Below are 14,132 nucleotides of genomic sequence, written 5' to 3' on the forward strand. Positions count from 1 at the left end.
CTTTCAAAGTCCTTTAAGATGCAGCCTCAGGTCCTTAACTTCTGTGTTTCATGTGGAAAGTAATACAAAGCCACTTCAGGAGCCAACTGCTGTGTGTATGGAATATGGAATTATACTGGAAGACTAAGAAACAGTGAGACCAGCTGGACGCTACCGCAGAGATTCAGACATGAGAAGGGCTGGCTTTAGAGGGACACTTGGGTGTGCAGGAAGAATGGGTTGGATTTGCTGTGGAAGCGCAGAGAGAAAACAAGAATGGTGGGGAGGGGCAGTGAGGAGAAGGCTGTAAGAGGATTTGGGGTTTGGGGAGGTATAATTAAAATGCACAGATCTTAAGTGTGGAATGAATTTTGATAAGTGTGCTCATCTCTGTCCCCCGAAACCCCAACAGAGGTTTTTAAAAGACCGGATTTCCACTGCCTGCAGATCCTAAGTGAGGCTGCTTCAAAGGGAAGAAACTGTAAGCCACTGAAGAGAGAAGTAAGGACTAGAACTCTAGATTTGAAAGCTATATGGAACCAGCAGGTGGAAATCTCTTGAGCAAGTGAACACAGGCGCAAGAAGAGGCAACTGGAGAACAGGCCAAATTCGGGGTGCGCATGGACCCACTCTCCCACTGTGGGTCTTATTTGCTGATATAAGTGTAGAGGCTTCTCTTTGTTCAGGCCTTCAGCCTCAGACTTATCTTAAATGAGGAAGAAACTGCTATTTGAGTTGGCCTCTGCCAAAGTCTGTCCTATGGAACTTGCAGAAGGGAGTCACTGGGGGGAAGGGAGCGGGAGGATTCCAGAGGGGGGTCTGCACCTCCCCCCAGCAGCCTGCACAGCTACCTTGCTGAGCTGGAGCCCAGCTTCCTCGGTGCAGCGTGTTCTGGCAGCCGGCCTGGGCACCCCGGGGAGCACCTCTGCTCCAGGTGTGCGCTCGCAGCAGCCCTCCAGCAGCGCCCTCGGTGTTTGCAGACCCTGCAAGCTTGCACGCAGCGGGAGTCCAGAGGCTAGAATTGGGGGGCGGTGGGCGTGACGGCGCTCCCTAGAGCTCTCTCCCGCCCAGGCAGTCCCGGGAACGTTCTAAAAAGTATCCAAAAGTTCTGTGCCGCGCGCGCGCGCGCGCAAAAAAAGGGCACAACCCCCCACCTCTCTGGGCGTTGCGAGTCCCGACCTCGCCAGTCCGGCTGCACCTCGGGCTGCAGAACGTACGCGTCCTGCGCCTCCTCCTCGCCCGCCTCGCCGTCGGCCGGGTGACCCCCTTGCAGCCACCGGAGAGTCTGCGCTTCTCCTTGGGGCACCATGCCCAACGACGATGCGTATAGCAAGTCCTCCGCACCGTCGGAGGCCCCGCAGACCCCGGGGGCACCACCGCAGGGCACGGCCGGGGGCTTCGGCAAAGCGGCCGGGGCGCCGCTCGGGACCACTGGCGGCGGCGGCGGCGGCGGCGGCTCCGGCTCGGGAGCGTCTGGCATGGGCGCCGTCTCGAGCAAGAAGTCTCCGCGGCTGCCCAAGTGCGCGCGGTGCCGCAACCACGGCTACGCGTCGCCACTCAAGGGCCACAAGCGTTTCTGCATGTGGCGGGACTGCCAGTGCAAGAAATGCAACCTGATAGCAGAGAGACAACGCGTGATGGCCGCGCAGGTGAGTGCGGGGGTCCGGAACCGGGCTTCAGCCCCGAAGTTTTCGAGTAAAGCCCCTCGGGTCCCTGGGGCGCCACGTGGGGCGCGGGTTCGGAAGGAAGGTGGCGGTGCTTGCCGACAGCCACTGCGCGCTCGGGGCCGGGGTTCCTAGCCACGCTCCGATGCCGCGCTCCGAGGGCCTCGACTTGTCTCCGATGCCGCAGGCGGAGCCTGGGAGGTGCGAGGTTCACTCGGCTCCCGAAGCTCCGGATCCTTGACCCAGCGGGAATTGTGGGGTTCGCCCCTTCGGGGATCCTCTGGCTGTCTGACTTCCTCTTTCAGAACTAGCTGAGAGTTGCAGGGTTCGCTCTGCCTGGGAGTCCCCGAGATCCCTAAACTCATCCTCCAGCACAGAGTTGCGGGGTTCGCGCTGCTAGGGAAGGGGTCCCCGGGATCTCTGACCCCGCCTCCAGCAGCGAGTTGTGGTGTTCGCCCCTTCGGGGAGCCCTAGGCATCCGACCTCACTCTGAGCAGAGTTGGGGGGCTTTCCCCCTCGGATCCGTGACTCGGCCCGGAGCGGGGAGGTGCGCTTATAACTGGGGGAGGGGGTGTTTGTTGGACGGTGCCTTCTCAGGGTACTGGTTAGGCGGGAAGCAGAGGCCCGGCCGGCCGCAGCTTCTGCGGATAACGCGGCGCGGCGGGAGTCTTTGCTTTTCTGGAAAAGTCGCCCTAACGGACGCCGGCGCGGCGTGGTCCTCGCTGTGCTTTGGCGCTCTTTTTCGTATTCGCCGCGGCGGATCCTGGCTCAGCCATTTTGAGCACTGGGAAAATTTCATTTGCGCTTCAAAGTTTGCTGTCTAGACCGAAGATATTCAAGTACAGGTTACTTTGAGTGTGTTTTAAAACACACTTAAGAATTTTAAACGTCCACGCAGAGGAGAAAATGCAAGCGTTTGAGGTTTTGTCTGCTGTTGCTGGTGTGTGTGTGTTTTTTTTAAGCGTCTTAAGCAGGGCAGTACTTTTGTACCTTAACAGAAATAAAGTCGTTGGTATCCTAAAAGAATTTTTAGAAGAGAATAATACACATTCTTTCCACCTAAAAGTTGTTCCATCCTTTTAAAACAGGTTATTTACAATGAAATATTACAAAGAAACGTTTACTAACGATGTGCTACTTTTGGTTAGGAACGGGTAAATATCCTCCACTGAAAATGATATCAGTAAGAGCCTTTAACAGGACTTAACAGTTTTTCTTAGAGATTACACTGTTTATATACACCCATTAAAAAATGTTGTAAAATAGTTAGATTCGGTCTTCACTGACTGTGAGGGTAGTTATGGAAATACAGGTTGTTTTACTTGGTTTCTTTATGGTTTTTAGCTTAATCTATAGTGGAAAAGAATACACTGAATATGGCATTTAAATGCATCACAGTGAACTTACTGGAAAAAAAATTTATGACATTTAGTTGTTTTTGTAGGTAGAAAATTTTTTTTTTAATATTTAGCTGCTGGCTTTAATATTTAGTGTGGAGAGTATGCTTGGGAGGGGGATTTTTCTCAAAATGTAAGAAAAATATGCATCCAAGTAGGGCCATTAAGTTTGGATAAACTGTATTAGTAGGAGTACTAATTGGTAAGGAGGCTGTTCGCTATGTTAAAAACAAAAGGAACTCAAAATTATTTTAATAGAATAAAACTTCAGTATTTTCCACACCAGAAGGCTTGTGCTGTGCTGAGTGAAATCCTTTAAACAACCATGTAACAGTCATTCTAAAATAGCTTGAAATTGATCTTAAGACCCCAAAATACTTGCATTTTTAAATCAATTGCCTCACCTTCCCTATTTAAATAGCATTTCCTAAGAGCCCTTGAGAGGTCTTTGTAAAAGTGTTTTTAGTTTATGGACTATGTAATACTCTGTATGTTGGGTGCATGTGTGAGATTTGTGTAAACCAGGGCTTAAAGTGCAGTTTTTTGTTGCATTGACATACTTCACAAGTTCATGGGTATTTTAAACATTTGTAGTCAAATCCTTAATATTCTGTTTCTAAACTTGGTTAATAATAGAAAATTCAATAATTAAACTTAACTATTTAATCTTGATTGATTATTCAAAGATTTTTTTTTAAGTTGAAGACTCCTCTTGTTAGGAGTAAAATTACTTCCAAGTTAATCATCTTTCTAAATTTAAAGACTACAGTTTTCCTAAAACAGTCTGTAAATTGTAGTTATGCTTCTGGGTCACCATTTTGACGTCAACTTTTTGGCTTGTATTTCAGCCTCTGAGGTACAGGTGCTTCCCTTTCTTGTTCCATTATCACCAGTGGTCAGTTTCAACAGAAAGTCTGCCTTTTTTTTGTTACTTGTAAACAAAAATACAATTTTTTTGGGGGGACACAACTTTTCAACCTCTCACTGTTATTTAAAAGAAGAGGGACCATGAGGAGTGTCTTCGGTATGCTGGGTCCTTTCCAGTCCCCACTGGGGGATATCCCACTTGCTTTCTCCTTTTCTCTTCATCTCCACCTCTACCTCTTTCTCCAGGGACTTCCAACACCATATTTCACCCCCCCTCTCCCCATTACTTCCCTCCACAATCCCTCCACCCCACAGAATAGGGCTCTGTGGGTTTCCCGAGCAGCCTCTGCCTTCATTGTCTACCCTGCTCCCTTGTTGGGGGTAGTTCTGCCCCTTCATCCTTGCCTGTCAGGCTTCACTCAGGCGGCTCTTCACGGCCCTGGTGCAGCACCACCTCCGCTCATCCTTGCACTTAGAGCCCTTTTTGTGCCTGTCTTGTGGGGGTTCACGTGTTGTCTTGAGTTGCAGTTGCGTGTTTGCTTCCTGTCTCTCCTTTTAAACAGTGAGTACCTTCGGATCTAATCTAACCTTACTATATCTTGCTGGTCGAGGTTCCTGATAGAGTGGCCTTTTCCATATTTGTGGAAGGAGGCAGTGAGTGATCCCACTTTCCTTCCTTCCTAATCTGTCGGTGCTGACTTCTGCTCTTCATGTTGAATTCCTCTGCTGACTCTGCAGCTTTTTCTCAACCAATCTTTTCTCCTAGTCTACACACATATTTGTTTATTGAAAAGTTTTTGAGGGCTCACTCAAAGCTCTAAAGGACCTCTGACTCTCAACCGTTTTTCAGCTTTGGCTGCACATCAGAGTTACCTGGGTGGCTATAAAAAGAAATGAGGGGGAGGGGGAGAAGAAATGAGGGATTCTTAGACCTCATCCCTGGAGGTAATGAATGGAGATGTCTGGGATGGGCAGGGCTTCAGTGGTTTTGGCAAAGCTGTAGGAGTGATTCTGGGGTGCTGGAGGGTGACCCACTGCCCTGTGCTTCCAGGTGGCTCTGAGACGGCAGCAGGCCCAGGAAGAGGAACTGGGGATCAGTCACCCCATCCCGCTGCCCAGCACGGCTGAGCTGATGGTCAAGAGAGAGAACAGCGGCAGCAACCCGTGCCTGATGATTGAGAGCGGCAGCTCCTCTCAGCCGCCCCCGGCCAGCACCCCCTCCACGGCAGCTTCAGGTAAGCCTGTGGGCCAGCTGGAGGGAAGAAGGGTGTGGCCACAAATGGTCCTGAGTCCCAAGGCACATGGAGAGCTTAGAGCGTTTCTTGAAAGATCCTCCCTCTGAAGGTCTGTTTCGGCTGCCTCACAAAGGAGGTGGGCCTGAATTCTAGAACCAGAAGTTCGACAGCTTCACTTTCCTGTTGTTTTTTGCCAAGGCTGAATCTGGACAGAGTCAAAATCACAGAATACCAGAGAAGTTAGTCCAGAATTCATCGCAGTCAGCCCCTTCCATTCACGGGATCCTCCTGGTGGGAGCCAAAAATCCTTGTTTCCTAAAGTTGAAAGTCCTTTCTCTGGGAAGGACTGCAATTCCACTTGGGGAACATATCTAAAAAACACCAGATTCTGGGTTCTGAGTTTCAGTGGACACTGGAATTGAGGCAAGGCATGTCTCATTGGCATAAATTCTCTCTCATGCACTAAGATGATATCAGGGGTTATAGATGTGTATTGATTCATTTCATTCTCAGAAGAAGGAGGTGTTAATTTTATTTTATACTATGTGAAAATTGAGGTATAAAAAGTTTCAGTGATTGGCCACATCTGGCAGACTAGAAAGTATCTGAATAGATCCATCTGCCTGCAAGTCTCACAGTGCTTACTGCACTGGATCTGTAAATTACCTTGAGAATCATGATGCTCTAGAGCTGCACTGTCCAACATGGAGGCCTCTAGCCTCCTTGGGCTGCTTGAATCTAATTACAATGGAGTAAAATTAAAACTTTTATCCAGAAAAGATATACAAGTGGTAGAAGGCAATGGCACCCCACTCCAGTACTCTTGCTTGGAAAATCCCATGGACGGAGGAGCTTGGTAGGCTGCAGTCCATGGGGTCGCTAAGAGTCGGACACGACTGAGCAACTTCACTTTCACTTTTCCCTTTCATGCATTGAAGAAGGAAATGGCAACCCACTCCAGTGTTCTTGCCTGGAGAATCCCAGGGACGGTGGAGCCTGATGGGCTGCCGACTGTGGGGTCGCACAGAGTTGGACACAACTGAAGCGACTTAGCAGCAGCAGCAGCAGCAGCAGCAGCAGCAGCAGCTCAAGGAAAGATGCTTGATATCATTAGTCATTAGGGAAATGCAGATCGAAGTGATAGTGAGATACCATCTCATACCAGTTAGGATGCTTACCATCAAAAAACCAGAAAATAATAATATTGGTGAAGATGTGGAAAAATTGGAACTTCTGTGCACAGTTAGTAGGAATGTAAAATGGTACAGCTGCTATGGAAAACAGTATGGTGGTTTCTCAGGAGTTAAAAATAGAATTATAACATGATCCAGCAATTCCGCTTCTGAGTGCGTACTGAAAAGAATTGAAAACAGCATTTTAAAGAGGTATTTCTACATCCGTGTTCATAGCAGCATTATGCTTAATAGCTAAAACGTGGAAGCACCTCAGGTGTCCACTGACAGGTGAGTGGAAGAGCAAAATGTGGTAAAAAGAAAACTGTTTAGCCTGAAAGAGAAGGAAATTTTGACACAAGCTACAGCACGAATGAACCTTGAGGACTTTATGCTAAGTGAAAAAAACCAGCCACAAAAAGACAAATACTGTATGATTCCACTTATATACTTGAAGTAGTCAAAGTCATAGAGACAGAAGGTGGTTGTCACAGGCTTGGGGGAGAGGGGAATAGAGGGTCATTGTTTAATGAGTATAGAGTTTCAGTTTTACGAGATGGAGAGCTATGGAGATGGATGATGGTGATGGTTGCAGTACATCATGAATGTAGTTAGTATCACTGAACTGTGCACTTAAAGATGGTTGAGGTGTTTGTTTTTATGATGTATTTTGCAATAGCAAAAATAAAATTTAAAAATTCTAAACATTTAGTTTCTCAGTTGTGCTAGTCATATTTCAGATGTTTGACAGGCGCATATGTGGCTAAAGCCAGCCATATTGGATAGTGTGTGCTTCCATTTCTCACAAAGTTTCATTTAATGGCACTGGTCTAGAATACAGGGGCTTTAAGAAACTCACCAAACTAGGATCTGCGACATCCCATTGGCAACTATAAAGACATACATTTCATACTAAACACACCGGCTGAGATTCACAGTCTTGAACCTTCTAAGGCTCCATGAAATGTAACCTTGGAGTAAGCGTTAAGCAAACTTTTCATAAGTTAGTTTGCTGTGCTTAATCACTGGGCTAAAGTTGTCAGCTGCCTAGTTGTCATTAAATAGCTGTGCAACTTTAGATGAGTCTCGTAAGCGCTCTGGTGGTCTTGTTTCCTCTTCTCAAAAATGAGGGATGAGCTCTTTGAGGCTTTTTAAGATCCTCAGAGTCTTGACTATTATAAAGAAGATTAGAAGGCCCCAGAGAAGCCAGGTGAGTGACAAAGTTACAGTACCCGCTGCAGGCAAGTGTGTCTGCGCGCCTGTCCCTGGGTATGTTCCTGGGGCTCCAGAATCTCTAGCTCACAAAGGGAATGGTATTATTTTCTTGTTTTAGCTTTGTTGTGGATAAAACATATTTATAGCAGTTTCAGAACTTTCCTTTTCATAAGAAGGAAGGAGTATATCTATCAGAAATATGACTCTCACACTTTGGGATTTTAAGCTGTATCTAATTACCAGAAGATAGTATCGGGTCAGGGCAGACCTGGTGGATTCAGCTGGAGGTCTGATATGGGGATGGGGGGTGCCAGAGGAGTAGACAGGGGAGTAGCTCATTTGATGTTCACAAACATCTTAGGAAGTAGGAATTATTATTCCTATTTACAGACAAGGACACCGGTGGTAAGGAAGCTGCCCCAGAATAAAGCTGAGTTGAGCTGGGATTCAGTCCAGGTCTGTCCCATCCCAGAGCCCACGGATTTGCCACCTGCCTGTGAAGGGAGGCTGTGGGAATAGTTGCTGTGTTTTCTTGGAAAACAGACAGTTATGATTAGAGTTTATGGTTTAATCCTCAGACGGGGTTTAGGGCTTATGGGCAAATGGAAACATATCAGGGGCAGCACCATTCTTGGCTGGCACAGAAAGCTGCAGCCATTGGTGTCGCAGGGAGAAATACAGGGACAGGGCTGTGATGGATCAGTATTAGTCCTGGGCATTTTGTTGGGAACCATGGGTGAACTTGGCTTAACCCTCCTGTATCCCACATTGAACTTCATGGAAAGGGGTGTCAGAGTTTGATTTTGCACCCCAACATGGTGAAGCCTTGAAGGATTTCAGGCTAGATGGAGTTCACAATGACCAAGAAGTTCTTGCAGGGCATTTCAGAGTGGTGATAGGGAAAGTTACAAATAGAAGCAGCAGTTCAGGGTCAAGGAGAATGTGACCAGATTCCCCTCTTTGCTCCTGGAGCCGATGGACCTTGGAGTCAGTTCAGAGTCTTGAACCAGCGCTCCAAGGGAGAGAGTGTGGAAGCCAGTGGTGTGTGGTGCCCTGGGCTCAGCTGAGGGCAGGAGGCTTTGCCTGCTCTGGGAACATGGGCCCTTCCGAACCAACCTAGCTCATCTCAGCAGGGCAGGAGCCTCGTCCATCATCATCACTCACAGAACGTCCACCAAAGCCCTTGAGTTGGGATCATGAACTTCTGAACTGAGACATGAGCAAGAGAAAAACAGAAATGCCAGTAGAATTAAACTATATAAATATAAAGAGAGAGATGGACAAGGCAGTGAAGGGAGGGAGGGAAGGGGGAAGAGAGGGAGAGAGAGAGAGTGAAGCAGACAAGACAGATTGAAGGATGTTCCTTACATTTTATGTAGTACATGGGGTGTCCCACTTGCTGCCCTACACAGTGTGCTACTGACAAGCATGTAACTGCGGTTGTATCTCTAGGGAGAAGAATTTCTTTAAAATAACCTTCACCTTTCTGCAGGGATTGGTAAACATTTATAGAGTACAGAAACATACTCAACGACTCCTTTGCCATCCCCAGCTTGTGGGTCTTCTGTTTGTTACCCCAGGATTACAGGTGGAAGCTTTACCTGTCTGTTTATTGTTTTTGTGTGTATATGTATATATATAATGTATATATTTAACATGGCAGGAGTATATTGCTCCCACTTGTGTGTAGTTTTTTTTTTATTTTTTTAAACCATGGCATTTTTTACTGGCCTGGTATTCTATCAATGTGGAAGGCTAGGATTTGCAGTTATTTTGTGAAAGGTGAAAGTTGTAGTTGTCATGGAACAGTGCAGCCCACCAACTGGCTCCCACGAGAGGCAAGTTGCTCACTTTTTCTTTCTAATACATGATGTTGAGTGTCTGCAAGGGCAGTGGCTTAGTGAAATCCAGTAGATGTTTATGTCCTTGAGGCTTCTTAGTTATCTGCTTTTGGCTCCTGAAAGTGCCCAAGAATTATTGCCAAGATTATTGGCTGAATCCTGAGGCCACTGTGAAGGAAACTGAATTTGCTGAATTGTCGTTTCATCTATTGGAGAGCTGATCCCTCTGAGTAAGTTAACTTACCACAGTCTCTGCGATCCTTAGCTGAAGATTGGCCAAGCTCAATCAAAACACTGCTGGAAGATTCCACCAACAATGGGTATAAAAGATTCTATGATTGTGGGTAACACTGTGAAGGAACAATGTTTTGAAGAAATGCACTGTTCCTTGCTATCTTTTATATTAACAGGATCAGATGTGCTAACAGGTGTACTATCAATTAACAAATGATTTCTTCTCAGCCAGTTTGGAGGCAGGCATCCAGAGAGAAAGGTGAGCAATTTTAGTTATAAATGACAATGAGTTAATAACAACTTCAGCATTATTTCTGTGGTTTTACTTTTTAAATTTAAGCTATACACACACACACACACACACACACACACACGTATATATAGTTATCAACTGACTTGAAAAAATCTCATGAGCGTAATATATTAATATATATATTTTGAAAGTTATCAGCCGACTTGAAAAAAAATCTCACAAGCATTCCTCCTCTTTGACATGTGGGCTCCTTCCTGTTTTATTTGATATTGTATTTTGCTTTTCCTTAGCCGCCTATGCAGCAAGTAGAAGGCCATTTTACGTAGAGCTCATGCTAAAGTCTGCGTAATTCTCGGCTCTTCCGTGCAGAGCTGTCAGATGAAGGGCTGCATTGTAGAGAATTTGGTTTGGCATGTGTGTCCTTTGTAAGTGAGAACCTGAATGTTATCTCCTGGGGCCCTCCCTTCTGGAGCACCCTGGGCTTCCACACACGCTCACATTCACACTCCCCCATAGTGAGCCACCTCCTGCCGACTCAGGCCTTCCCCCCACTGCCCAGCGCCTGTGACCTGTGACCTGTGGCCTGTTTTCACTCACCTTTCCCCTGTTAGGTCAGCCAGGTCTGTGTCTGATGACGACAGGACACCCTCCTTCACTTCTCTTCCTTAGCAGTAATTCCACTTCAGCACAGAGAAAGAACTCATTCAGTAGGCAGCACATGCCTCCCTGCTTGTGCGCTTTCCAAGGGGTCAGATGCTGTACAAACATGCAATGTGGTAGTTTTAAAATGGAATCATGTCTCCATGCAGTTTTTTGCCAGTGAGAAATGACTGATAAACTAACAGTTGAAGATGTTGAGTTATTTAAGTTTCTTTAAAAATAAATTTTATTCATTAGAGAAGTTACAGATTTACAGCAAAATTTAGAGGAAGGTATAGATTGCCCATACATTCCCTGCACCCACACGTAGACAGTGCCCCCATTATCAGCATCCCCCTGCAAAAGTACATTTGTTATGACTGATGAGCGACACAGACATGCCACCATCACCGAGAGTCCAGAGTGTACAGTAGGGTTAACTCTTGGTGTTGTACATTCTGTGAATAAATGATGGTGTGTATCCATTATTATAGTATCATTCCAAGTAGTTTTGCTGCTCTAAAAATCTTCTGTGGAGTATTTGTTTTTATCTTCGCACTTTTCCATGTTGCACAGAAAGAAGCATTTCAAATAAAAAACCTAAACATTTTACCCAAATTAGCTTGAGAGCCGATATTTCTAGGATTCTGGCCACTTACACGAGATGAGCTCCGTTTGATTTTAGACAGCTCAATTTTAAGTCGATGGAAGATGTGGAAATTGGGTTTAAAAAAGGCCTTCAGATAAAAGTATTCCCCAATTTTATTTTCAGAGTCAAAGAAATTTCTAGGATGTTTAATGAAATGAAATCTCCTTAAACTGAAGTAAGAATAGGAGGCTTGAATGAAAGAAAACCCTTAAGATGAATTGTACTGATCATTTTGATAGCCTAGTGTTTTAAATAGCATCTGAATCAATTTTATTAATTCTAAGGGCAGTCTCTATTTACATGTCAAATACAGCAGTTAATTGACCTGATAGAAATTCTCCATAGACAGTGTTTTTGTAAAAAAGTTGACAACAAAATATATAGGAAGTAGCCTACTGGTCTACCTTGGCTAGAATGAAAATTTGGAGCCATCAAAAAAGGTAAATACAGTGTTTAAAGTTATAAATTAGTTTTAATTGAAGTATAGTTGACTTACGGAGAAGGCAGTGGCACCCCACTCCAGTACTCTTGCCTGGAAAATCCCACGGATGGAGGAGCCAGTAGGCTGCAGTCCACGGGGTCGCTAAGGGTCGGACATGACTGAGTGACTTCCCTTTCACTTTTCACTTTCATGCATTGGAGAAGGAAATGGCAGCCCACTCCAGTGTTCTTGCCTGGAGAATCCCAGGGACGGGGGAGCCTGGTGGGCTGCCGTCTGTGGGGTCGCACAGAGTTGGACACGACTGAAGCGACTTAGCAGCAGCAGCAGCAGCATAGTTCACTTAACAGTATTACTAGTTTCAGGTGTACAACATGGTGGTTCAATATTTTAATAGATCATACTCCATTCAAAGTTACTACACAATAATGACTATATTTTCTTGTGCTATACAATGACAAATTAGTTTTATAACAGCATATGTAAAAGTCAAAAGAAGCTTGTGACCGATTTGCACTTCTGTCTCCATTGTGAAAATGCAATCTTAAGGGCAGGGATTGCAGTTTATTCATCATGTAGCTTACGTGCATAGTACAGTACCTGGCTTTGCAGTACATGGTCAGTAAAGTTTCGCTGAATAAGTTAACGACGGTTAAATTTGAAATGTTGTTTTAAAACACTGTTAGTGATCATGAACTCACCTACAGATACGGAGTAAAATCACTGATCAATCTGCAATTTTGGTGATATTTTTAAGTGTTTCCTGATTTTTAAAATGCCTAAAAATTCAAATTAGTTTAACAGCCTAAGGTATAATTCATATTCTGTATACTTTGTCTGTTTAAAGTGTACAATTAAGTGCTTTTTTTTTTTTTTTAAAGTAAATTCGCAGAGCCGTGCAGCCATCCCTGTAATCTAACTGTGGAGCGTTTTCATCTCCTAAAAGAAACTCTTCCCTTTAGTAGTTATCTCCATCTGCTCCTACACTGGGGTCATAGCTGAGTTTTTTCTCTTAGCCTTATGTTTGCAAGATTTACCCCTATTGTAGCCTGTATTAATATTTATTATATCTTTTTAAAAACTCAGTACTACTCCACTGTATGGATATGGTGAGTTTTTAATTCATCAGGTGATAGACTTTTGGGTTACACTTTGGGGCTATTAAGAGCAATGCTTCCGTAACATTTTGGTGTCGGTTTTGTATTAATATATGTTTCATTCTCTTGAGTATATTCAAAAGAGCATAATTTCTGAGGCATATGGTAACACTTCCCAAGTGGTGCTAGTGGTAAAAAATCTGCCTGCCAATGCAGGATACATAAGAGAAGTGGGTTCTATCCCTGGGTCGGGAAGATCCCCTGGAGGAGGAAATGGCAACCCACTCCAGTATTCTTGCCTGGAGAATCCCATGAGCAGAGGAGCCTGTCAGGCTGCAGTCCATAGGTCACAAAGAGTCAGACACAACTGAAGCGACTTAGCACAGGCACACACGGTAACACTATGTTTAACCTTTTGAGGAACTGTCGGTGTTTTCCAAAGAGGCAGCACTATTTTACTACATTCCCACCAGCAGTGTGTGAGAGCTTCAGAAAATTCATGCTAAAGTTTTTTAAAATTCAAAGGTAGCATGCCTTCATCCTGGCAGAAACTATAAAGATACAAAACCCAGTCAATGGGTCTTTGGTCACCAGAAGTTTAGATCACGGAGGATTCTCTGGGATTGCATCTTATTATCACTAGAAATTTTAATATGTTAATACTGCCTTTTAAAAATTTCCTCTTTTCCCTCCTTACTGCATATGTTTTATAGTGAAAGGAATAGTGTTTGAGGAATTAAACCACAGAAGAACCTGGTGACAGGTTTTCTTTGTTGTATTATTGGCTGGTAGAAACACTGGTTTGTTTCTGAAGGGCTTAAGCAACTTTCTAGACCTTGGATGACAAGCGTTTCCCCAGAACAAGGGAGAGGGAATTCTACTGCCCTAGAAACGTAGCAAGAATAATTTTTGTCTTTGGGCCTCACTCCTGCGGAAAGCAGAAGAGAATCCTGAGAGCTGGGGAGAACGGACAGCTATTCTCCACGTCACCAGTGAGAAGAGAGCAGTCCGTAGGTTGTCATAGCTGTTGATAGCACTGGGAAACTTTTATAGGTGGTGACGTAAGGAATTGTTGTAGTGCTGTGCAGCCTTGCATTTGCTGTCAGAAAGCTCGTCTGTGTTAGCTGTTTCTCCTGTCTCCTCCAGTGTCCCCCTGAGTCCTTGACCCTTGGGTTCCTGGTTATCTGCTGGTTCAGGGGTCCTGTCCATTGACTACCCCCTCAGCCACACGCTGGATCTTATGAATGCCTTTCTGTCTCATCAGTTGTTTTACTAGCTAATTTATTTTTGAAATATTTTATTGTGGCAAAATATACATAACATAAAATCGACCATTTGAACTGTTCCTAAGTGTACAGTTCAGTGGCATTAAGTGTATCCACATTGTTGTGCAACCATCCTCACCATCCTTCGCTAGGATTTATCTTCCCAAACTGAAAGTCTAAATCTAC

At 45.0% G+C, this 14,132-nt stretch overlaps 1 protein-coding gene across 2 annotated transcripts in view; it reads left to right on the forward strand.

Moving 5' to 3' along the window:
- Positions 1 to 1,206: 1,206 nt before the first annotated feature.
- Positions 1,207 to 14,132, forward strand: part of DMRT1 (doublesex and mab-3 related transcription factor 1) — a 92,266-nt gene continuing 79,340 nt past the window's right edge. Inside the window, exons 1-2 of one of the 2 annotated variants that reach the window (XM_027963916.3) lie at positions 1,207 to 1,628; positions 4,959 to 5,150. In XM_027963916.3, coding sequence (XP_027819717.1) covers positions 1,287 to 1,628; positions 4,959 to 5,150 — 534 coding nt within the window. In that variant the 5' untranslated portion in view covers positions 1,207 to 1,286. The remainder of the gene's footprint in view (positions 1,629 to 4,958; positions 5,151 to 14,132) is intronic. The other variant, XM_004004342.6, reaches the window with a different exon arrangement.

This window comes from Ovis aries, chromosome 2 (genome assembly GCF_016772045.2).
Source record: "Ovis aries strain OAR_USU_Benz2616 breed Rambouillet chromosome 2, ARS-UI_Ramb_v3.0, whole genome shotgun sequence".
NCBI lineage: Eukaryota > Metazoa > Chordata > Mammalia > Artiodactyla > Bovidae > Ovis > Ovis aries.